The following is a 27,029-nucleotide window of genomic DNA, read 5'->3' on the forward strand; positions in this document are numbered from 1 at the left end:
TACATTTTCATAAATGTACTGTGAGGCTAGTGTAAGAATGTTAATTTTCTTAAATTTATCTATCTTTTGGGGACCAGATTGTAAATTGCCCTAACTGCACGTTTCTGCAGGACAAAGATTCTATTGATATCGGCGGCATTACCCCAAAGCAAAATGCTATCTATTTAATTCAAAATGAGACAAACTTTTTTCGAACTAGTTCTGGATAAAACAGTCTTCCTATACATAAATTTCAATAATATTTCGCTGGAAGTGAGTAATTCGTTTCTCATAGATTCTGAAAAAATACACTATTTAGTTAATAATACGCTATTGTAATAACGTTATTATATATAACATAAAGACGATTGGATATCGATTGCACCTCATACTCCTATCTTACTATAGGTCACGCAACACGCAACCAACGTCGGAAGATACTATTCTTCTACCTTCACGACTTCTAATTGACCTTCCTATTTGTCTATAGACGTAAACAAAAAATAGCCAACTAATGGAATAGTTTATTTAGTCAGCGATAATACATATCATGTAGTATCATATAGATAGTGTTAATTGTGAAGATTGTTAGTAATTTGATGAATAATTAATTCCTTTAATTCAATTGATATTAATATTTTTGTCATTGACATAATAATTAAAATCTAATAGAGTTTAAACGATCTTTTATCCACAGATTTCTAAACGAACGGTTATACACGGTATTTATAAACACTGGTCCCATGAGTTCCGTGTTTGAAATGTTTGAAAATAAAATAAATTTGTACAATGTTTCTCGTGTTATTTAAATGTTATCATACAGATATAATACGAAGTCTTCACATGGAATTTAAAAAGGAATTAATATACTAAATATGCCTATATAGAAGAGAGAAAGAAGCCATAAAATAAATGAAACTCCCAAAAAAACAATATATATTTTTAAGGAGAACGCAAATTAGGTTTAAGACCATAGAGCCAAGTGTTTGTGACTTTTCATTTTTAGCTAGTTGTGGGTAGTTAGGCATAAGCCAAGTCATTACCGTTTGACATACCGTTTGGTGACCGCCATACAAATATTACTCTCGGGCTCGGAATCGAATCCGGGACCTCGTCGTGGCAGACCAGCATGTTAACCGTCCGGGTGGCCGAATGGTATTACGGCCTATTCATAAGTGCTATAGACATCTTCTAGGTGAGAGTTGGGCATACCAAAAGCTACGTGTCGAAATTATTTAAAAATAATAAATGTAAAATTAACTGCCTCCGTGGCCGAACGGTTACCATGCCGGACTGCCACGCAGAGGTCCCAGGTTCGATTCCCGGGCCGGGAGAAATATTTGTATGGCCTACATTTATTTCTCTCGTGACTTTGGGGTGGTGTAATTTGTGGTTGTCTATGTGTGTGTCCATGGCACCCGCGACACAGGGTTTCCCTAGTGCGGGGCTATGTTGATTGTGAGCGTTATTGATTGTGAGCGTTACTAAAATAAATTGTAACTGTATGTTTTTAGTTTGCAGATTTGAAAAGCGTAAGCTCATATAGCGCTTCTTGTGTATAAATATCTTTATCCACCTTTTTACATTCAGGCGAGATTGTAGACAAACGTAAGCCTACCTTATTTATTTTTCTAAAGATGGCGTGCGGTTTTCCCCGTGGGTTTTCCATAACCGGTAACCATGTCTTTACTTCACAAACCCTCAAGAGAAAGTATTACGACACACCTTGTAAAATAGGGTTGTGTAATGTGTGCACCCTTTGGAGTCGAAACTCTTTGCCCGTGGAGTCCGGTGCCCTTCATATTTACAAAATTTTATCAAAAAAATTAATAGCCCAGCTGGGGAACCCAAGGGCCGGCTGCTACATAATTTAATTCTAGTTTTAGTTTCTAATATTGAAGCTTTTATTGTATTTTTATACCTTACCTATCTATAATTACAATGATAAATACAATTTTAGAATATTTTCTATTTTTAATTACAATTTTTTTTTATACATTTTACACAAAGCGCAACACAGACTCTATTAATTCTCTGGTGTTTAGTATATCCTCCTCTTGCCGGCCTGATGCAGCAAGTGAGTAGCTTTAAGATGAAGCCTGAAAATCAGCAATGCCGAGTCTTCATCCTGTTTCTCCACATTACTATCCTTTAGTTTTAATTGTTCGTTTATGTGTTTTGTGAATAAATAAATGTATTTTTATTATTTTATAATAATTTATAAATGTAAATAGTAAGTTGTAATAAATGATTTGTAATGCATTGTATGTCTCATATTTACATAATTTAGTAGAAGTAGGGTAACAATATTGTACTTTTGACACTGACGTAAATAAAGCACTGACAGACGTAATAAGTTGGATGGACATCAATGACTCGAATAAAGTAAAACCAAAGTTATGATATTTAGATCTTATAACTCAAATCCCATTCCGGTTAAAATTAATTACAACTCTGATACAGTAGATGAAGTAGACACATTTTCTTGGGTTAACAATCGACAAGAACCTCAACTGGAAGGAATACATCGAACAGATGTGCATGAACCTAAACAGATTTGTTTACGCTTTACGAAGACTAAGGCAAACTGTCTCGCGAGAAGCTGCGTTGACGGCCTATCACGGCTACGTTTCGTCCGTGCTCAATTACGGTCTTGTGCTATGGGTAACTCAGTAATCTTAGAAAGAGCGTTTAAAGTCCAGAAGAAGTGTATTTGAGCAATTTGCGGTGCGTGGTTCGATGACAGTTGCAAACCGCTGTTCAAAAGGCTGAATATATAACCTTTGCCATGCATGTACATTAGTGATATCTGCGTATTTGTCAACTCTCATCCTCAATATTTTAAAACACGCGGTGAAGTCATTCAAAGGCCAAACTAGAGCAAAAATTATGAATCTCTTATACCAACCTCGTTGCCATAAAGTAATTTATAAGAATAACTGATTCAACATGTATATAATTATTTACAATAAATTACCAAACGTAATTAAATTGTTATAAGGACATACTTTTAAATTAAAATTGACAAAATGGCTTTTGACACATTGCTTCTGTAGTAATAAATAATACTTAGAATTTACAAATTCATTACATTAATTAGAAACTATAGAGACTAAACAAACATTGAATCCCATTAATATTTGCACGTCTGCTTGCAGGTTGAATTGTATTCAACCTAATTTTACTTAAGACCTTTGCAATTACTGTATTTTGGCAAATAAACGTATTCTATTCTATTCTAAGATTTATAGTATTAGTTACGTAACATATTCAGTTTTTTTTGTACTTGTATTACAATGGCTTTTGTGGTTGCAATCAAACAAACCACTAATGTGTATTAAGTATTAAAATACAACATTTCGCATTACGTAAACTTGATGAAGAAACAATGAAAAGAAATCTAGGTTAACGTGTTTTTGGTTTACCACTTCACGTCCCAAGTTGTAGCTCGCGTAAAACTCGTTCCACCAATAAATAAGTTGTATGATAGACCAATAAGTCAATAGAGCTGCTAATCGCGATATAAGACAGCGTAGTCGGGTATTTAGTACCTATTGATACACCAGATGTCGCCACGAGTACCAAACAGATATTTCTGTAACAAATTTGTTCCACATTGCTAAGCTGCAATCATCGAGTGTATAACCAGAAATAGACGAATGTAATTTAATTTGTTTGAAAACTGTTCTGCCATGTCAATACGGTGACAACTGCGCTCCGATTGGCTAGCACGGGCCAGAATTCGAAACAATTGACGGGTGTCGTCAATTGTTTCACTTCAAATCGACCAGTTAACTTGAGCTTTGCTATAATAGACGAAAATTGCAAAATTACATATTTAATATACACACATCAAAAGTGTCTAGGGATCAAGTGAATATTTTTGAAATAAAAATTATTTAAGCAATATTTACCAAATCCAGTCTTCCAGGACGACTTCTTACTTTAATGCTTATGTTTTATTTAACCGCTTACCCCTATATTTAATAAAAATATACTAAAATTGATGTTTTTGCAAATTGTGGGAAAAAACTCAAATTAACGGCGTCAATTAAATGACAAAAAATGGCGAAAATGATGATTTTGCTCATTTTCATTGTAAAGATAAGAAAATTAATCATCTGTATTTCCACCATTAACACGAATCACACAATTACAGCGATTTGGCATGCTTAAGATGAGTTCATCAAAATCACTTTGAGGAATGGCCGCCCATGTGTTTTGTAACAAGTCAAAATATTGTTGTAGAGTATGTACGGTATGCATACTCGGCACAGCTCTTCTTTGAAGCATATCCCATGCGTGCTCAATTGGATTGAGGTCTGGCGATTGAGCAGGCCACGGCAGAACGTTGATACGAGCTTCGGCAAGAATGCGTGTTACGACTCTAGCCGTGTGTGGACGTGCGTTGTCATGCATTAGTTGAAATGAATCACCCAACTGGCCTCGCAAAGGGATGATAACATCTGAAACAATCCTCTCTGCGTAAACTTGAGCATTGAGGTTACCCCTGATCCAAATGAGATCGGTTCTTCCGCCGATCCAAATACCGGCCCATATCATTATTGTTCCCCCACCATATGGATGAACTTCCTGACAATATCTCAAACGTTCATGACGTCCAGATGTTCTCCAAACTCGAGTACGTCTTGTATCTGGTCTCATACCGAAGCGGGATTCATCCGAAAAGCACACATAGCGCCAGTCTTCTTCCTCCCAGTTTCTGTGTTCGCGAGCCCATCGTAAACGGGTCCTGCGATTGCAGGGTGCAACAGGTGGAACTCTGAGCGGCCTTCGGGATCGCAGACCCACTTCACGTAAACGATTTCGGATTGTTTGATCGCTTATTAGGAAGCCTGAGGAGCTGTGGAGCCTCGTAACCAACATCATGGCGGTATGATTCCGTCGAGCAGTATTTTGGATATACCGGTCCTGTCTGCGAGTCGTGATGCGAGATCGTCCTCCACGTCGCTCGGCCATGCTGCCCGTCATGCGATAGCGCGTCCAGAGGCGACTTATGACGCTCTGTGTAGTGTTAAGAGTGAAAGCCACAGCACGTTGCCTGGAACCAGCTTCCAACATTCCGACGGCTCGCATCATCACTTCTCGGGTTTAATGATGTCGTCTCTCCATAATAATGTAAATTATTTCGGTTCCGATGCAGATATTGTAATGATTTTGTCAAAACGCTATAACTCATTTTTATACAAAACCACATTGACAATCGATTTTCTTCTTATTATCGAATTTTAAACAATATTCCTTATTTAAATGTTAAAACTCACTAAAAATTATCAATAGCGATACAAAAAAGTTAATATAATTAACCCTAATTGCAGCAATACTCTTAAACGTACTTGATCCCTAGACACTTTTGATGTGTGTATAATTACCGATGAAATTTCATTCCGTTTGTTTTGTAATTAGATCTTTTGCTGTTTTTCCCTACACCACAGAATGGAATAGCACGCCATTGTTAGAGATATTATCTTTATTACAATAAATACTGAATACTTTTGGAATATACGGAGACGCACACACAGGGTAGTTGTTGGCCTGTCTTTATTTAAGTGAAAACGAGAGTTGATATTTATTAAGTGATGTATCACTGATGAGTTACCAGGAACGTATGTTTCTTATTTCGTCTCTGTGCAATTTATCAAAATTACTCTAATTTCTAGTCATAACAAACAAATCAACTAGACGGCGCTTATTGCACAGATTTTTATGGACAGTGCCGGTTATTCTTTTATTTTGTTTAGGATCAGCGCCATGTACCCTTATTAGGAAGCGTTAATTTAAAAATTAGTTTGTACCACACAATACCACATTTGTCAAAGCTTAGAAAATAATTTTTGGTCATAATTACCTACCTATTTGAATATATTACAAAGAAAAAACTGACTTCTTATATTAACTGACATCCACAGCTATTTATACATATAATATAAACTACTTGCACGCTATTGACCAGCGCCATCTATTAAAATATAGAGGTCTATACTAGACGGAATTCTGACCTTTTCAGAGCAAGGGTTTGTAGTATGGAGATTTAGCAGTCTTCGAAGTTATTCCTCTATAGTTGTATTCACTTATAAAAGAGAATTATGATTTAAATAACCGTTTTCCAAGATATTTTTTTAAGATATCCATAGACGGAATGAACAAGTTCTGCGCCTGTGTGAAGCGACATTGCTACCCGGTCGCAGTGCCACTTATGTCCACTTGTACTAAACTCAAGTTACCTACGTGTTAAACCAATGCTTGTAATGCAAAATACACTTTTATAGCATTGTTTTAATAGTGTTTTATCAATTGAAGCATTGGTTTAAGAGTCTATGCACACGGCGTAATTTATACGCGCCGCAGACGCGCTGTGGTCGCGCGTATGTATCGTGCATTTTGATAAAAGATAGTTTTAGTTTAGATTGTTAATTTCAGTTAATTTTTTAAATGAAGCAACTAAATGAAATTCTAAGTGGAGTATTAAGCTATTTGCTTGCAACGCGATGTTTGAGCGCATTTGAATGATTCACTACAGCGCGTCTGCGGCGCGTATACGAGCAAATGACGCACCTTTATGGCGCCGTAAACGCACGTCGTCGAGGCGCATAAAATACGCCGTGTACGTAGGCTCTAAGAATTACTGAAGTTTACTTCAAGTGCACATTACAGCTTTAAATTACAAAGATCTTTCATTTAGGATCCAGTGAAAATTAACGTAGCAGTCTTCAGTGACTCTGTAGTGACATGAGCTGAGTGGATCAGGTACCACGATTTCGTTTAACCAAAGTAAACAACTCTTTTAATACGCTTTTACAATAAAATTCCAGAGCCTATATTAAGTTTATCATTTCCTAAGTTAAATACATTAAAAATATTTTGATCGAAAAGTCATATTACAAAATCTCAGTACAGAGTACTAAAAAAACCGACCTCAAAAGTACGTGGAATTACATCTATTTGCTAAGTTTTATTGTTGTTTTATTGGAGAAACAGCAAAATCAACCATTAAAATAGTTGCTCTTTAAGTAAAATTTAGGCGCTATTTATAAAAATGAATCTTCATGCGTGAACAGCCACCCTTAGAGGTGGATGATTTTCTTCAAAATGAAATGGGACCACTATGAAGGTACCTTCTTTCCAACAAAAAAGAATCATGAAAATCGGTTCACAAATACCGAAGTTATCGCTTAACATTCATACAAAAAAATACAGTCGAATTGAGAGAACCTCCTTCTTTTTTGAAGTCGGTTATTGAAGATTGAAGCCTACGTGTTAGATAAAGATGTATGGAAAGACGACATGGCTCCAGAATCCACACAAATTTGATTCAAAGTGTATTCCATAGCATTTAAGTTTATTTGAAAAGAGCAATCCCTAGAGTTTCTTGCTCGTTCTTCTCAGGGAGGTCAGCGTAGTGAACGAGCAGTAGCTTAAATGTGACGTTTTCAAGGTAAATTTATTTAACAATAAATGATCTTTGACTTTGATCCTTTTAAATGCGCCACAGCCACACACATGAGATTTATTAATAGTGAAAAATTGTGAATTGACTGTTTAAAATTTAATATGTATTGCTTCGTTGTTTTTTTATTCTTTCTTCCTGTGCACTTTTGTGCTATGGCGTTGTAATAAATGGTTTCTATTCTATTCACTGCCACTGCGCCCGTCACCTTGAGACGTGAAGTTGACAACTCCCATGTGCCTGTAATTTCACCAGCACACTTCAAAACCGGAACACAGTAATGCTGACATTACTACTTGGCGATAGAAATAGGTTTGACGTAAGCACTTACCTGGGCGAACTCTTTCATAAAGACCTCTACAAATATATGATGCTCCAAAAGTGTTCAAATATCGACACTCACTTAAGATAAAAATGTCGTATAAGATAGTTAATGAGTGGTGCACCGATAATGATAATCATTAAATGTATGTTTTTCGTCGTTTAAATGCATTGCAGTTGCTTAGTGAACATCGATCTGCGATACGTCGAGGTGAACGAACTCAACAGTAACGTAAAGCGTTCTTAGAATTTTACATAGCGGGGGTGATGAATGTAGTCGTTTATGGAATAGCTAAAATAGCATATAAACATAATTTCATATGCAATATTGATATCATGACGTTATTACTACCATAATATTGATTTTTTTTTTATAGGAAATGAAACTATTTTTCCGGATTTAAATCGCGTATATTTGTTTTTTCAAACAAACCGACGTTACGGGCCATTGAAATTAAAAAACATCCTAATGTCAACAGGGAAGATGGTTTCTCCGTACCACCAGTTTGGGATCCAGTATTTCCTCTAATAAAAAATCCCAAACAGACATAAAACTGTAGTACTAATTAATATGTTTAAGTTTATTCTAATTTCTATTAATAATTAATTATAAATTGAACTTAATAAAAATTCATTCGATAAAATAATTTGTAAAACTTAATATAGCGTAAATTGGAATGTTTTCTTTGTAAAATTAAAAATAAGGTATTTAATTAATAACTATTGTAACTATAGTGAAAAAAATAGGGTGGTTTGCATCAATATTAGACATAACTGGTTGAAGACTGTACCACCTCAGTCAACCGTGACCATGGGACCTGTAAAGGGCCCGAAACGTCGGTTGGTTTGAAAAAACAAATATACGCGATTTAAATCCGGAAAAATAGTTTAATTTCCTATGTGTAACAATCGCGAAAACCTAAGAATTTTTTTTTACTTTACGAATTTTTGTATTTGCTTGTTTTTTGGTTTTTAACGACATTTTCAACTTCAAAAAAGGAGGAGGATCTCAATTCGTCAGTATGTTTTTTTGTATGTAAGTTTCGCGGTAATACGATAATTTGTGAACCGATTTGTATGGTTCTTTTTTTGTTGGAAAGAGTAAGGTAACCTTAGAATTGGTCCCATTTAAATTTAAAGAAAATATTTCACCCGTAAATGTGGCAAACTAGGGGACGAATCCGTTTTCGCGCACTTTACGTACATAACCGATTTCAATAAAACTTGGCAAATAGATGTAATTCCACGAAATTACAGATGAGGTCGGCTTTTTTAGTACTCTGTAGGTACTCAGATGATTAAATTCAATAATGAACAATGATATTCTATTATTTTTGTGAAAATGCTCTACTAGTTTTAATGATTAAAAAATGCCTTCGATCCGGCTGGATTCGAACCAGTGTCTCCTACCAAACCGTGGTAGACGCTATGCCAACTAAGCCACGGGACGAACCAACGCACCTTACGAGTTTTTCTATGTGCTTGTTTTTGGTTTTCTCCACTTTTTTTACCGCATCTTTTTGCCATATAACTGATATCTGGTGGTCCATCTGTAACTAAATATGAACTAGACAGCAACTTGGAACAGCAGGGAATTGCACGATTTAATCCGGCCGTGTCACAGCTCAAGCCAAACCATATTAACTAAATACTAGAAATATTGCTATCTATCGTGTAATGAAGGGAAATGGTAACAATCGATTGCCAACCAAAAGAAATACAATAAAAAGATACAATCATCTTTCCTCGCCTGTAAAAAAAATAAAAATAAATAAAATGTTTTCTTATTTAGGTTAGTAAACTAATAAATTGAACATTATTTATTTATTACATTACATACCCATTAAATTGAATTTTATTAAACGAATATTATTATTATTAATGAAGTAAATAATTAAGAATTACATTAAATTGAATTGAATTTTGATTTAATTTATTTAGTAAAGGCTCTGAAACGTAACAATAGAGGTCTACACATGTTGAAGCGTTCTTTCAGTACTCTCAGTCTATACTATTCAGAGTCCCACTGTATGGTAATTAAAATATATAATGCGATCCCAATAAATATAAAAACACAAGATACACAAGACCTTTGTAACTCATCTAAAGAGCCATCTACAAAGTAAAGCTTTTCATTCTCTAAAAGAATATTTTTTAGAAAGTAGTGCTTAAAAACTATACGAATTACTAAGTATATAATTTGTAAACATTATGTCAAATAGCCAGACATTAATGTATCAGGAATGAGACCTTAATCTAAAAGGAATTACTAATATTTATTGTTGACATTGTCTAAAATACTGTTTAGTTTTTGTTATTAATTCATTCCTAATTTTATTTTAATAATGTAGAGTTTTATTATTAATTATTCCTAATTTTATTTTAGTAATGCAGGTAGTAAAGTAAGGACATATGTGCCCTCAGAATGTTGCAGTGCCCCCACGGGGTGTTATTAGTACAATTAGCATAAGAACTGCTTTTATATAAACGTGTAACTTGAAAATAAAGAATACGAATATGAACCAGTGCCTGCGAACTTTGTTCGCGCAAACTTCCTTTTAGTTTTATAAAAATAAGTTGCTGTGTTGTTCGTATCTAGTTACAGACGAATCGCGCGCGAATGTGTACGTTAGTTATATTTCAAAATAGGTAACGGCACCATAAAACATGACTAAAAATCTCCATGTATTCGATTCCATGTGGCGAACAGGCGAATACAAATAAGTCGTGCTTCTGCTAGTAGGTAAGCAACACCTGTAACAGACTTACGTTTACTTTGAAACAACAAAGTTGATTTTGCAGTTTACAAAATCAATGTAGTTTACTAAATCAATTTAGTAAATTACTAAATGAACTTTATTGCCTTTATAATAAAGAAAGAATTGTGATAAAATAGAAAAGAAGTTATAAAAATCTTCGAAAACTTGTAGAATCCCTAATCTGCAGTGTTCTAATGTTCTAGATAAGACCCGAGCTATGCAAAGAGCCGTATAAAATGTTGATTCTGGCAAAATTTCAGCACAACTGTTAAAAACATGTTTAAAAAATGTGCACGCTCCTTCATTCAGGAATATTATATAAGTATGTGTTCATAATATGACTATGATCTAATACTCAAGAGTGACCGGATGCGTCTCATCTGCCCTATTAGTGGAGCATTGTACACTAAATTTAGCACAGAGGGAGATTGATCTGCTGAGTGGGCATTTGTTTTTGTCGGGAGAGGTATATTGTTCTTTGAGAGTTCATTCTCTTGGTGTAATAAGGCGACTGCAAAAATACAACTTTTCATGAGAGGTTTGAATATTGTATGAAAGAAATTAGTCTATAACTTTTTAAGCGGAGAAAATGTTTGATTTTTCTAATTACCGTAGCTATGGCTACGGTTATTAGATCTAATTACCGTTTCCATAAAATATTTGTTTCTTAATGACTCGAAAATTACTTTGTCTTTTCTAATACCATTTAGACATATTGATAGTTAAGTTAGTTGTTCATATTTCTATGTGATTGGGTATATTAAGCGAGAAAAAACAATGGCTACGGCAATTAGGCCGAGGACACCAAAATGTCTACGGTAATTAGGCTGAGAACACCGAATGTGAGAATAGCCGTATTAACGTATGATCACTTATGTCAAGTGTCCAAATGGCAAAGTTTAAGGCTTGATGCAAAGTTACCATTAACTTGCAACTTTAAAAAGTTGACATATGCTTAGGTAATGGTTTGAATTGAAGTATATAAAAAAGTGGACTGACCAGATACATGTCGAATTAGTTTGAATTTTTACTTTTTAATTTCGAATTAATTTTCTTACTTGAAAACCTAAATGAAAAGTGGAATCAAATGTAGAATAAAATTTGAAGATTCTTTTAAGCCAGAGTCGTGAAAACACTACAAAAAAAAGTGAGCAACAGATTATATAAATCTAACAACTATATTAAAACGTTAGCAACATAGATAATATACTATATTATATTGTTAGCAAATTTACTATCCATTTGACAACAAGAGACAATGTAATAATCTAATCAAAGCAAGTGCAAGCCCTCTGGCGTTTTATTGGCAAATAGGAAATTATGTTACACGAGCCAATCCTGCGCATATAGTCCCATTGATCCCAACTCTTAACGGCCGTATCCGACATTTTTGTATTAACGAGTAAAACGTATGACCAGCAGGCTGATTTTAATTCAAATTGTAATAGATCCGATCGGGTAGCCCATCCGAGTCTCGAAATCAGATGGGTTTCCGAGCGGGAAGATGAACCTGATTCCTACTATATCTTTCTAAGTTGTGAGTTAAATCGACTATTGTTCCGATTGGAAATGTCAAAAGTTTCCTCAAAAAGGACTCAGTTTTCCGAGTCCTTTTTGAGTTTCCGATCCGGAGAGGCAACTAAACTTACGCTGCTTATTTAGCTCCAAGAACAAACATTCTCCACTAATCTAAAAAGTACTGCCACCTTATCTATTTCGGCCGAAAAGCATTAATGTGACCATTACTGTGTTCCAATTTTTAAGGGTAAAGGTACTGGGGAAATTACAGGCACATGGGACTTTTCAACTTATGTCACAGAGTGATGGGCGCAGAAGCAGTGTACCTCAGATCTTTGAAATTTAAAGCTCTGAGTGGCATATGGGCAGCCGTGTCGTTTACCATCAGGCGCACGACTTGTCCGCCCCACCACTTAGTATCATGAAAATAAAAATCCTAGTTTGAGACCTGGTAATTGGAGTAGTTGTCACATTACAAAAGAAAAGCAACTAGATACAATCTCTTTCGATGGTAAGCGATATGTCGACTGTGAACTGGCAACCGGTACTATGTCAATTTTGACAGGATTCGCTCTGGACCTTTTGGAGGGAAAAATGTCGTTTTTATTTTGACTTTCAATTATTTTGTGAATTCTAGTTTAAAGTGGAATAGGGTAGTGCTATTGTGCCTTAAACAAAGATTAAAACGCGAAATTATACGAATCTCGAACTAAAATCCCCGTATCGGCCCGTTTTAAGGAATCCCGAGTGAATCCAAGCACGCCGCCTCAAATTGCCTATCCTCTTTGTGGCGGCCATGTTTACAGAAACATAATTAAACTTCATGTTTAGGCTGATGGCTTTGCCAAAACCTTAATAAATAAATTAAAAAAAAACAATTTTGACAATTTTACAGGATGACGAAAATAATTGTTTGCGTCATTTATATAGCGTCTGGTTAGAAGTTAGTACAAGTTGAATGAAGTCGATTCTAGAGTCAAAATTAAATGTATCTGAGATGGAATTTCTTGCAACACCGCGGAGTATGAAATAGTTTAAAATGGTATTAAAAAGTGAAATCTTTAGAAAATTAAGATAGTACAGGTTGCCAGTTCACAGTCGATATGTAATAAGCCATGTTTGCAAAGCCTTGACGTGAATTCCCCAAACCTTTAACATTACTGTGTCAATCGGATCAATTTCCGAGCAACGAAGTGTGTAAACACGTCTTCGTAATTAAACTTTGGGCTCTCTGTGATATCGATGGCTATACGTATGGAACGCGACATGGCATTGTACATACAGTGCCTCTACCACGAGTTTACTGTGACAGTTATCGCTAGGTTGTATGGCAAATTATACAGCGCCCCTAGCAGTCACACGAAGAAACAACATTTTGTATATAAATATTTCGCTAGCGAGAACTGTCACTGTAATCTCATGGTAGAGGCACAGAGTTATTTGTATAATATTAACCACCTCACACGACTATTAACATCGTAAACAACAAAAATATACTTTTAAGTTTATGTTGTACTATCTGACACTTTTTAGACTTATATCTGTTGGTAAGATAGTAAGTTCAAACATGCAAGCGTCCTCCCCAACGACCCTCCACCCGGGCTCTTGTGTTTTGCACAGAGTTATCATAGTTTAGGGAGCTCTTTTTAAACATTTTCATTTTTTATGAAAGTGATGAATTGTTAAAGGTCCGCCTTTACTTTTCCTTCTTATTTTTAATGGTGGTGGTGTTGTACTATATATATTCTATTGCGTAATTTGTCTTGTACATTACATGTATTGCCTATTTGTAATCATATAATATAATCCATTCATCGAAATGTTAAAAAGCTTTCGCAATATTATAGAGCGATTCTAACACATCAATACGAACAACTTTTACAATAATGGCACCCCTGTGGCGAAAAATAGTTATACCATACATTTGAGTCCGTTAGATATCGCTGCTTTTCAAGAATAATAGCGCAATACAAAATTGATCCGTTTTTTATTTATTACTGAGATTTATTCAGAAAATGTTAAATTTAATTATGATTGATTTCCAAGTTTTACATTGGTTGGAATAATCAAATGACAACATTGGGATGGTCTACGGTTCGTCAACTTTTGCGGCAGACAGTTCTCAGCTTAGGAAATGAAACTATTTTTCCGGATTTAAATGCGTATATTTGTTTTTTCAAACAAACCGATGTTTCGGGCCCTTTAAAGGTTTCATGGTCACGGTTGACTGACGTGGTACAGTCTTCAACCAGTTATGTCTAATATTGATGCAAACCATCTTATTTTTTCACTATAGTTACAATAGTTATTAATTAAATACCTTATTTTTAATTTTACAAAGAAAACATTCCAATTTACGCTATATTAAGTTTTACAAATTATTTTATCGAATGCATTTTTATTAAGTTCAATTTATTATTAATTATTAATAGAAATTAGAATAAACTAAAACATATTAATTAGTACTGCAGTCTTATGTCTGTTTGGGATTTTTCATTAGAGGAAATACTGGATCCCAAACTGGTGGTACGGAGAAACCATCTTCCGTGTTGAAATTAAGATGTTTTTTAATTTCAATGACCTCTCTTCTGTTCTCAGCTTTTTGGGCGATTTTTCTGATGAATTAGATGTTTTTGAGATAGGCCACTATTCTAGACAGCCGTAGTTCAGTATGGAACAACAGATTTTATTTTCCGCAATTTTTACAACAATATTGGGTAGAATCTTCTTCTAATAATGTTACAGTAACTTTGAAGTCACCGTATATTTTTAAACTGAACATATTTTCTCGTCATGGTCTGTACAATCGGCCGCACCCTCTTTCCTGTGATTGTTGACAATCTGTTCGCAGGTTTTATAGTCTTCTTTAATTAAAAAATCAACACGTTATTTATTAATTGGTGTTAAATAAACTGCAATGAGATGTTTAAAAAGCGGTTAGGTGTCGCTAATGGTGCAACTTTTGTTAATAATAATCAGAAAAATAACAAATTCGTAACTAATTTACAGAATCCATCACCATCATCATTTCAGTCAAAAGACGTCCGCTGCTGAACATAGGCCACAAAAAATGTCACAACAACCTGTCCTGCGCCAATTGCATACAGAATCCATATTCTAAAAAATTAAGTAAATTACTTTGCTTCTCCGGGAACCCAATGACGGTTAGATCATGCAAAATAGCTGCGCTTGTGTTGAATATTTTTCCCACCGTATCTCTATAAAAAACCATAAATCTCCGGTCTGGATTTTTTTGGTATCGTCGTTGTTTCCAATTTCCATAGCCATAACACAAGTGCTTTAGTTACTTTGGGATTGGGGCAATGTATGTGATTTTGTCTAATATTTATTTTTATTTATCTACTGCATTCGTGGAATAATAATTTCCTTTAATTTTTATTAAACTTGAAACTATATTAAAAGCTTAAAATTATGTAAAAAAAAAACTTTGTGAAAATTTGTGGCATTTTTGTAAGGAAACTTCCACGCGTCTGTATTTATTACCCATACAATTTTAACCTCTTGTAGAATATAGTTATAAAATATAAACAAACAATCATTTAGTAATTTTATTGACTTCGTTTATATAGACCATTTACTCTATCATAGCAGCTCGATTAGGGTCTTAGTTCGCGCAGCTTTTATCAAATATAATGTAAATTAAAGTAAATACGCCAACATATGAAATAGATAACCAAAATAGAATAGAACAGAAAAAATATATAATCTACACACATGCATTTCACAATAATAATATTCTGATAATGATAATAATAATAATAACGTAAGGATTTAGAACTAAACACATATTTAAAGTACAAAGCGTGTGTGTTGGGCTGTTATGGAAGCCGTGACCCATTCAGCTTGTCATCTCACTCAAAGTGCTACAACGCTGATTTTCAGCGGACCCGGCAACTGAACACACAAGTTCGCAAATTACAATAGAGAATTTTGAAGGTAGATTTTTTAAATTCATTTTTGTTCTATATTCTTACTCTTGGTGTAATAAAGTCACATGTAATCATACGTCTAACGCACGTAAAAGTCATAAAAATAACGAACTACATGAAACTGATTACGTGTATGTGAAATGTCTCCTATTTACGCAAAAAAAGATCGACTACTTCTCTTCGTATAATAATATTTCGTCGGCTTATTGGAAGAAGTCATTAATTTGTTGCTCTGAGGCCCTTACCAGGTAGGCCATTATTTGTCCGGGTGATGAACGGCCGGATAATGTCGTCGTCCAAGGGGATGAGACGACATTTTGTGTGGGTCAGTTTTTCGCCTTCTTTCAATATGGCTGCCATATAAACTTTTTAGCGACAGATAAAAATTTGCATTAATTCGACTGAAAATCGGCATGTCAGTCTCTATGAGTGTTTAATAATAATTTGCTAGAATTGTCTGATAATCTGTATATATGTATGTATATGATATATGTATTTATAGACGTATATAAAGTAACAAATTATAGTAAAGTTAAAAAAAGAAATAGCAAATTATACTTACACATTACTGAAAGTGTCATTACCGCATCTAGTACGCTCTGCCGTGTCGTATATCTGTGTTCGCTAATATTTTTGTCTACCTACATATATTTTTATTTGTAAGTTGGTGCGCTTGATTTATTTTGTAAGTTTGAATTAGTTCACTTTCTCTGTAAAAGAATATGTAATTCTTATGAGAAATAAATATTCTTTAACCATATAATTACTGGTCAGTGACAGACGACATTGAGGTTCATTATTTAATAACCCTAGTCGAGGAGCGTCTTGTACTATGGGACGTCGCATCGTAAAACGATGCCCCGTCGTAGCACGACGCGACGTCGTATCGCGTTTATGTGTAAGAGCCCTTAGAAGTGGATTATTAACACAGTAATGCTGGCATTACTTACTGCTTGACGGCAGAAATAGGTAAGGCGGAAGGACAGGAGCTCTATTGCTACTAAATACTTGTTACACAGGATATAAGTACAGAAATTCTATGACATTAAAGTTATATTACAATATTTGAATACTGTTTCTATTTTGACGTTCTCCATTCGTACATATCGTTTATCGACTAGGACATTACCGCGTTCCGGTTTTGAAGTCTAAGGGTCGTATTCTAGAACTCTACTCAATGCTCAAGTCAGGACTTGAGTATGATTTAAAGCACTAGAAATCATGCTCAAGTCCCTGCAATTAGGGTCGTATTTCCAGTGCTTGTGTTTCCAGTGCAATCCTGACTTGAGCATTGAGTAGAGTTCTAGAATACGACTCTTAGTGTCCTGGTGAAATTACAACCACATAGGACTTGTCAACTTACGTGTCAGGGTGACGAGTATTTGCAATTTAAAGCTCTGAGTGGCACCGCAACTGCTATGGAAAGGCGTGTCGCTTACCATCAGGCACACAAGTTCATCCCGTCACTTAATATCGTAAAAACTTTTTAAAAATTGGTACGTAAATAAACGCCAATAAACGTACCCCCACTAAAAGCAAGATATGTATGTATCTCTACGTTATTACTACTACGGCTACGTGTTTTCGGCCGCCTACGTTATTTACGTAGGCGCTACGCAGTAAGGAAAATGGTTTCAAGGTCAAATAATGTTACGAACTTTCAAACTTGGTTTTTGAGTCACTTAACTTAACTACATAAATAAGACAGGATATTTTTTCATGTATTTGAACATTGACTTACAATTATATGGACGTCGTGTCCGCGCTAAAAAGTGTCCGAACTTATAGGGCGTTAAAATCGTACACAGAGCGTCATTCACGCTTTAGTCTTCGTTTGTTCGACTGACAGCGAAGCAAGCAAAATTAAACAGTACTGCGATGACATTACAATTTAAATTCAACGTTTCAGCTTTTTCATATTCCTTTACATGTCACTACGTTTAAATAGGTTGACTTGGAACATTTTTTTCGTGGTTTTCGTATTAGACCCGTCGTCCATTTATTTGTAAGTCAATGTATTTGAATGTTATTCAAATGCTTGTGCACAAAATCATAATAAGCCATTTTTAACAATATCAAGTGACTTGGTAAGCTACACTCCTGTCCATAACAATTGCCACTCAGACCTTTAATTCGCGAATATTTGAGGGGCAGCAGCATCCTTCAAAACTGGAAGGCAGTAATGCTCACATTCCAGTTTGGCGCCAAAAATAGGTAAGGTAGTACTACCCTGGACGAACTCTTTCACAAGGAACTCTGACTGGGAACTGAGACTGGTTGAAGCAATCGACAATTATTTTAAGTCTTCTTTTATTCTCTGGAAAAACATACGTCATCATCATTTTAAATAAGCAATAACAGTACAGTGCCTTGTGAAAGAATTTATCCAGAGAAGAACTGCCACCTTGCCTATTCTGTCGCCAAGCTTGATGTACTGCCGTCTGTACATACTAGAGTTGCAACGAATATTCGGTTACTACTCGGTATTCGGCTTATTCAGCCTGTCGTTTGCTATTCGACGGAATACCGAATACCCAAAAACAGGAGGCATAAATAAGAAATAATTATAATTTTTTTTGGTCATGGAATCACATCTACTTATTTGTCAAGTTTTAATGAAATCGGATACCGGAAAGTGCGCGGAATCGGATTCATCCCCTAGTTTGTGACTACTACTACCACATGTTCCGGTTTTGAAGGGTACACGGGACTTGTCAACTTACGTCTCAGAGTGACAGGCGCAGTGGCAGTGCCCCTCAGATCTTTGCGATTTAAAGCTCTGAGTGGCGTAGAAACTTCACGACTTTTTTGTAAAAAAAATCTTTTATCCATTTTACGTCCCATTGCTTGGCACAAGTCTTCTCTAAAACAAAACTTGTACATAGTTTCATATTCGTATTTGTTATTATCTCAAACGTTTAGTAAGTTATCAAAACAAACGCCAAGTTAATGAGTTAATTTGATAAAGTAAGTAAAGTCCCTGTTTATTTTCAAACAGCACCGATTGCGGGACTCGGCGAAGTAATAAAGTTATTGAAACACTGGTTTACATTACATACCACGTATACGAAAGTGTGTATATAATGATAAATGACTTCGTTCCGGTTGGATTCGAACCAGCGCGTCCAGCATACCGTGTCTGACGCTCTCCCAACTGAGCTAAGGAACGAACCAGCGGACCTTACGATTTTTTTCATGTGCTTGTTTGCAGATCTTTGTTTTTTTAAGTTTATTGAATGTACTCCACTATAGTCCATTTGTTTATGTATTTAACTAAATGTAAACAATCTTGGTATATCTTTTTATTGAAACATATACTTTACAAATCAATAGGTATAAAAATAGGCATGCAATTTCATACGAGGCTAATTATATTTTGTGTTTGTAGGTAAGTAAAAATAATTTTATAAATGTATATTTAATTAAATAGACATCTCAAGATTGTTTACATTTAGTTAAGTACCTAAACAAATGGACTATAGTTTGTTAAAATTATCATTATAAAGTCTGTCTTTATTCCCTTGTTTTTCAAATGTTTGCCGACCGCTGCTTTACACGATTAACGTCGGTATCCATTAGAAAATAGTATTTCAAAATTACTTTCTATTAACCGACTTCAAAAAAGGGGGAGATTCTCAGTTGTACTGTATTTTTTTGTGCTTGCTACGCGATAACTCCGGCCATAATTTGTGAACCGATTTTAATGATTCTTTTTTATTGGAAAGAGGTTACCTCAGTCTTAGCCCCATTTAAATTTAAAGAAAATATTCTACCCCTAAGGGTATGAATCCGGTTTCGCGCACTTTCCGGTAACCGATTTCAATAAACCTTGAATAATAGATGTAATTACAAGAACGTTTGAGGTCGGCTTTTGTTTTAAATTTATGCTTGGATTTCTCAAGAGTTTCGGACTATTTCAAACGAGGTACACACCATTATATCACACATCACATATCACTCAATATATTGAGTTAACAAATACTCAACAAGTAACACTGTGACATAAATAAAGATTTGACAAAATTTGTAGTGAATGTCTCAGTCGCCTTAACCATCTAATCAACCATAAATATATTTATAATTTGCTGAGGATACAACCCCTATAATAAAATACTATAACAAAGGAACGTTTAGTAATACCGATATATAAAACACTGACAAACATAATAGATTAGGTGGACGTTGAATAAATAACGCATGGACATTTCTATGTAGGTACCTTGTGTTAATATGGATTGTAACAGTCTCATAATTGGTAAAAAAAAGTCAAATAATTGGTTTAAATTTTAAATCTCATATCAATTGAAAATAATTATTACTATACACGAAGTTAACACATTTAATTTTCTAGGGTTGACAATCGATAACCACCTTAACTGGAAAGTACATATCGAAAAAATTTTGTTTTTTTTATGGCACCACGTGACGGAACAAATAAGTCATGGGCCTGGTGGTAAGCGACACGCCTGTCCAAAACAGTCGCATTGCCGCACAGAGTTTTAAATCACACAGATCTGAGAGGTCAATGCCGCTGCGCCTATGACCCTGACACATAAGTTGACAAGTCCTTAATGCCTGTAATTTCACCAGCACCCTTACCCTTCAAAACCGGAAGACAGTAACGCTGACATTACTGCTTGGCGGCAGAAATAGGTAAGGTGGCAGTACTTCCCTGGACGAACTCTTTCACAAGCTCTACTGGTACTAAATTATGTAAAATTTTATAACTTCCCACTTTCCTGCTTAGGTGTAAAAAAGATACCAAGTAATTTTGTATGTAGAATCTTTAAACCTCTTTCCTGATAACTTGTCATTTTTCAGATGTGGCCTGATTACACCAAAGCCACGAAATACATAGGTAAGGCCTCCTATTCACGAAACGTCTAAGTTTACCCATCTTCTTAAATTAAATCAAATTACTTAAATTACAAATAGCGTATGCCTAAACATAAACTATTTCTCTGAAGGCGACGTTAAAAGAAGGTTCTAATAGCAATGGAAGTTACCCAAGAAATAATAACTACCAGGTCAAGTCAGGGAAATAGGTCGAATTACAAAAGGCGACTCAATTTCGTCGGATATGAATTGTGTACTTTCTTATCGGAAATATTTCGGGCTTAAAGGTTTCTAGAGGAAGCTTCAATTTAACATATCAATCGTGAGTTAGATAAGTGCCTTCTATGATATCGTAACTTTGGTGACAGTTTTATGTATTTACTAAAGTTTGTTAACTTACGTTGTCTAATAGATTATTTTTCATATAGGTACCTTTATTTATGTTGTTTAACATTTAACAATGGCTCGACCTGTAGAGTCTATACTTCGTTGTCTCCTTTAGTTTGTATATGAATTTTATATACTTTGGCTTGATTTGTTGCCAAAGACTGTGTTATTGGCCATAACGTATTTCAATCTATCAGTAATAATTTCATAAACCATTATCATAAAGGGGCTCTTCCATTCTCTCTCTGTATTTTTTGTTTTGTAATTATAAAGTATGATTCACGGGTGCAAACAGCACGTTATTGTTATTTATTGATCTATATATGGATCAATAATTCATATAGAACAACCTACATACATCACTACCAGTTCTTGTTGTTTTTTTCTTCTTCTAAACCATAGTTTTCCAAAGTGGTCCCTACCCAGTGAGGCTGAAGAGTCCTAGGCGAGCCTCGGAACCAATGGGCCAGCGTTGATGATGTCCAGGGGGTACTACTGCATTTGAAAAAAAAATCCCGAATTATCTATATAAACTAAAGATTTCACTTTTTAATATCATTTTATACTATTTCATACTCCGCAGCGTTGCAAGAAACTCCATTGTTTTTAATAACATGTGTAATCAAAATATTTAAAAAACTACGTATTTTTATCTTCTTCTTCTTTTAAATGTTATGGCTCCATCGAAATAATCAATGATTTTGCCTATGTCAAGTAAAAATAACTATGTACGGTAGTTTAATATTATAATAAAAATTATACAAAAAAAATGGCGATTTCGCCAATGTCCTGTGAGAATATGACGTATTTTTATGCAATAAACCAGATGCTATTATATGACGCAAACATGACGCAAACAAATTCTTTCTTCATCCTGTAAAGTTGTCAAAATTTAGATAGTACCGGTTGCCAGTTCACAATCGATATATATATTTATTTTTTCCCTTGTGATTTTTTGTGTTAAGTTAAAATATAAAAAATACGTTTTCAATAGCTTGTTGTAGTGGTAGGCGTTAAAATTTTCTATCTTTCCCAAGTAGGCAGTGCGCCAAAAAGTTTCCGAACCTATGTTCTAAACGGAGTTTAACATCTTAGGAATTAGTCATTTTTACCCTTTTTGCACAAGGATTTGTGTGTTGTTAGAATAAATATACGCGACGTCCTTATGGTTCAAAGTCTGTTATATTTTATGAAATATTCGCTTGCTTTTTGTCTGATCGAGTGAAAATATTAAGCATAAAACCAATGCCAACGGAAATTGGTAAATGAAAAAATATTAAAAAAAAAAAGAACATTACTCATTCATATCGTGCTTTATACACTAAACAATTAATTTATACTAAAAAGCAAACGTAAACAAATAATATTTAATGCTAATACCGCTTTTTATTGATGTTTCGCTGAGTTCCGTGACCTAATCACTGTTTAATTTAAATATAATATTTTAAATATAAATAAACAAAAGATGTATGATTGTATGAAATGTACCTAAACAGTAGAGTCTACATTTCGTTGTATCCTTTAGTTTATGTATTAACCCATATAAGTAATTGTAGTGTTGTTTAAACTACTCTATATTAAATAATATAATTCTACAGCGACGAAGCCTATTTTGAATTTCGACCTGTGACTTAAGATAATTGAGGTCAAAAGTCACCATATTGAGTATATGCGAAAAATATTCGATTCTGTGGTTTTCTTTTATGATACCCAGTGACGGGACGAACAAGTTGTGCGCCTGGTGGTAAGCGACACGCCTGTCGTTAGTAATTGCAGTACCACAAAGATCTGAGGGGCAAACTAGCGTACGAAGGCCTGCAATATCAACAACATTAGGACCTTCCTCAAACCCCTACAGGGAGTCCATTCCACAACCTAATTGTACGTGGAAGGAAGTTCCTCTGAAACCGTGCACTACGAGATCGATTCGGTTGAAGAGTGTGAGGATGGATGTCGGTGGCGAACGGTGCATGATAAAACATTGCTGTTGTCATCATCCTAAACAGTTCTTCAGAACATTGGCCATTGTACAGGCTACTGCACGCGTCACCCCGAGACAAAGTCGACAAATCCCTTGTGCTGTACCAGCACCATTACCCTTCACAACTGAAACGCGGTAATGTTCACATTAGTGGTTGTGGCAAAAATAGCTAAGGTGGCAGTATTAGGGTTCGTCCAGGGAAGTACTGCCACCTAATCGATCTCTACCGCTAAGCTGTAATGTCAGCATCACTATGTTCCGGTTTGAAAGGTAAAGGTGGTGATAAATTATAGGCACATTACATAGGACTTGTCAACTTATGTCTCAGGGTGACGAGCGCAGTGGCAGTGCGCCTCAGATCTTTGCGATTTAAAGAGCTAAGTGGCACTGTTATGGACAGGCGTGTCGCTTACTATCAGGCGCACGACTTGTGCGTCCCATCTCTTTATATTATAAAAAAAAAGTTCCCTGGACGAACACTTATACAAGGAGCTACTCAAATCAAATATCATCTATTGCATTCTTAACGGAGAATTATTTTAACTACCCAACTGCATTTTTTATTGAGTATTTTAGAGCCTAGTAGCGAAGACTTAAATTTAAAAAAAAAAACGAGTTAGCGAAACAAATAGGAACGTAAAAAATCCTTGACATGCTGAATACGATAACTGATTTGTAAGCATCTTTTAGTTGTGTTTGTAAACAAAGTCATTAAAGTGAATTATTTTTGTTAATTATGGAGTACTTAAAAGAGCAACCAAGTTTTCGGTAAGCATTCTTTCAACAATATAATGCACAGTTAATACAATACCTAGTGCATTAAACACGTTCACAGTCCATTATTCTTTTAACCATAAGTCCACACATACTAGGAATCGTAATTACATACTACTTCAATGTCAAATATTTTGGTTGGACTTGTAGATCAAAGCAAAAACTTGTGAAGTGAACAGTCTTTTATAGGAGGTGTAATTTTCCAAAAATAACAAAGTAATTAGAATATATTAAGTATAATTTGATAGTAAAAGACAAAACCAGCACTATTTCATACTATTTCCGGTGCGTTCAGAATCGATGAAAAATGGATTACTCACTTCCCGATTAAAAATTTGTAAATAAATTAAAAAAAAAAATTCATATTTCTGAATACGAACTGCTTTGTCAAGAACTAGCTCGCAAAAAGTTTGTCGCATTAAATTTTACGATCAGCAGTAGCAAGTCTTGAATTTTACATATTTTTAATTATAAAACTATTCTGCCCTCTATACAATAATACGCATATTTAATACGTAGATACGTAATCGACATTCTCAGCAAAATCGTGTTATTAATATAGCCGGAATCAGTTGAAACAGAATAATTATGACAAGTATGACAGTATTGTAATTAGCAGTGAGATAATATCTAGGGTGGGCAGAGTAGAGCACATAATACGTCGAAAAAAATTACGATTTTCAATACAAAGATCGAATACATAGAAAAAATCACGACCATACTGCACCGTGGCATCGCTCTTACCAACTGAGCTACGGGTCAAGTTATCAAGTTGCCCAAATTCTCCTATGTGTTTTTGTTAAAGAAATATCTTTAACAAAAACAATTAATGGGCGTGGGTTTTTTGTATGTACTGGATTTTTCGGTATTCTGAGCCGCTAGCGACATCTAGTGACAGATTTTAGAACCTTCGTCGCCGCCTTCTTCGGTTCAAGTCCCATCGATCAGGTAAAAAAAAAGTTTCTCTATGTTCGATCTTTGTATTAATAATAACAAAAACTAGTGAAGTTATTTCACAAAAAAATCTCAATTATCAAAATTGAAAAAAAAATAAATTAATTATTCATTTTAAATATACCAAAACAAGTTTGTTGTTCTGTTGTTTATAGTATCGGAAAATGTGAACAGAATCATAAGGTTGAAAAGACGACACTAGAATTTAAGTAGAAACAATTGGATTTAACTTAAATAATCCGTCTATGTATTGATTTAAATGAATGACGTTACGAGTTCTTAGGTTTTCGCGATTTTTACACACAGGAAACGAAACTATTTTTCCGAATCGCATATATTTGTTTTTTCAAACAAACCAACGTTTCCGGCCCTTTACAGGTCCCATGGTCACGGTTGACTGAGGTGATACAGTCTTCAACCAGTTATGTCTAATATTAATGCAAACCACCCTTTCTTTCACTATAATTACAATAGTTATTAATTAAAAACCTCATTTTTAATTTTACAAAGATACGTTCCAATGTACATACTACATTATGTTTTACAAATTATTTTATTTTAACAATATGAATTTTTATTAAGTTTAATTTATTATTGATTAATAATGGAAATTAGAATAAATTAAAACACATTAATTAGTACAGCAGTGTTATTGTCTGTTTGGGATTTTTCGTCAGGGGAATTACTGGATCCCAAACTGGTGGTACGGAGAAACCATCGTCGCTGTCGAAATTAGGATTTTTTTAATTTCAATGGAGGCCATTGAATCGCAGCATCATGGGTAAATAACGGACTTCTTTTGCAAGGACCTGGGGTTTGTCAAACTTCATTGAATGTGAAAAAACACATGTACGCGATTTAAATCCTGAAATATAGTTTCATTTCCTACGAATGATGTTTGTTTATAACTTAGTCTGTACTTTATGTCTGTCGACACAAAACGTGTGTGTACCTAAATGCAAATTACTGAAGATTTTTTTTACTCATTTTCTAATACATACTTTGGGGGTAAGTGCGCGTGTGAGCGAATTTTGTTGCTTTGGTAGTCATAATACAGGGAATTCCCCGGGACTATTGGTGTGATTGTCTGACACATTATTATTATTATTACTCCAAAAAAATTTCAACTACTCCAGTCCAGAGCTACGTACTTAATAATCTGGTGCTTATAATAAAAGGGGTTTATCTAGTGGCTGGGTGGAACATTATAATTATGATTTTTTTGTAGATTCACGCTCCTTTTAAGTTTGAATTTTTAAGTACAGAAGACAGTGTAGGCAATTATTATTATATTTACATCTAATTGTAATTCTAATTTATTAATTCTTAAATACCAAATCGAATTTAGCTTCAGAATCACTTAACAAAAACAATTAATCATTTTTATAGACGCCATAAATGATGCAAGAATCCCACGTTAACTTCAAAAACAATAACAAAACTGAACCTTCCACCCTCCAAATACGATTCAAAACAACCCTTATACCGAATGACCTTTCGTGACATTACATCACTGCCGAAAATTAAATGAAACTTACCTTTAAATCCAGAAGTTTAATGGTTTCTCCTGGTTCGCCGTGTTTCTCGTTCATTTTTGTTATATTGTAATTGACACGTGTAGTATTTACGCTTTATTTAATAAAATATTGTTTTTGTCGACCGGATCGCGTGGTTATATGCGATTAACTGTCACTCTGCTAGCTGGACGCATGCGCACTGAGTCGCATTCGTAGCTTCACGGGACCCTCTATTTCGTTTTATGACGTCATCGGGATTGGGGTCCCGTTTGAATTGGACGAGTGAACTTTTTGTGTTAGAAATTCCAGATTGTTCTATTTGATTCTTTGCGGGACTTTGCGATGTAAGATAGCCTTTACATTCTTATAGAATTTTTGAAGGGTGATACTGTAATGTATCTTCAACAGTGTTACGTACTTGATGATTACGAAAATACATACAATTTTTCAATAAATTAAATAATGCTATGGAAGTTCCACACCCGTGGTGTAATAAGACTTTATAATATGGTCTGTGAATAAGGCCATTATCTGCACAATAGAGATTTTTCAGAAGAGAAACAGAGAGAGGAGAGAGTTTTCAAA

General features: G+C 34.7%; 1 protein-coding gene across 1 annotated transcript in view; it reads right to left on the reverse strand.

Moving 5' to 3' along the window:
• Positions 1 to 26,534, reverse strand: part of LOC113234053 (facilitated trehalose transporter Tret1) — a 110,587-nt gene extending 84,053 nt beyond the window's left edge. Inside the window, exon 1 of the mRNA XM_026469286.1 lies at positions 26,466 to 26,534. Within this exon, the coding sequence (XP_026325071.1) occupies positions 26,466 to 26,519 (54 nt within the window). The 5' untranslated portion in view covers positions 26,520 to 26,534. The remainder of the gene's footprint in view (positions 1 to 26,465) is intronic.
• Positions 26,535 to 27,029: the final 495 nt, after the last annotated feature.

Source organism: Hyposmocoma kahamanoa, unplaced genomic scaffold, assembly GCF_003589595.1.
Source record: "Hyposmocoma kahamanoa isolate Upper Pololo Valley unplaced genomic scaffold, ASM358959v1 81, whole genome shotgun sequence".
Lineage (NCBI taxonomy): Eukaryota > Metazoa > Arthropoda > Insecta > Lepidoptera > Cosmopterigidae > Hyposmocoma > Hyposmocoma kahamanoa.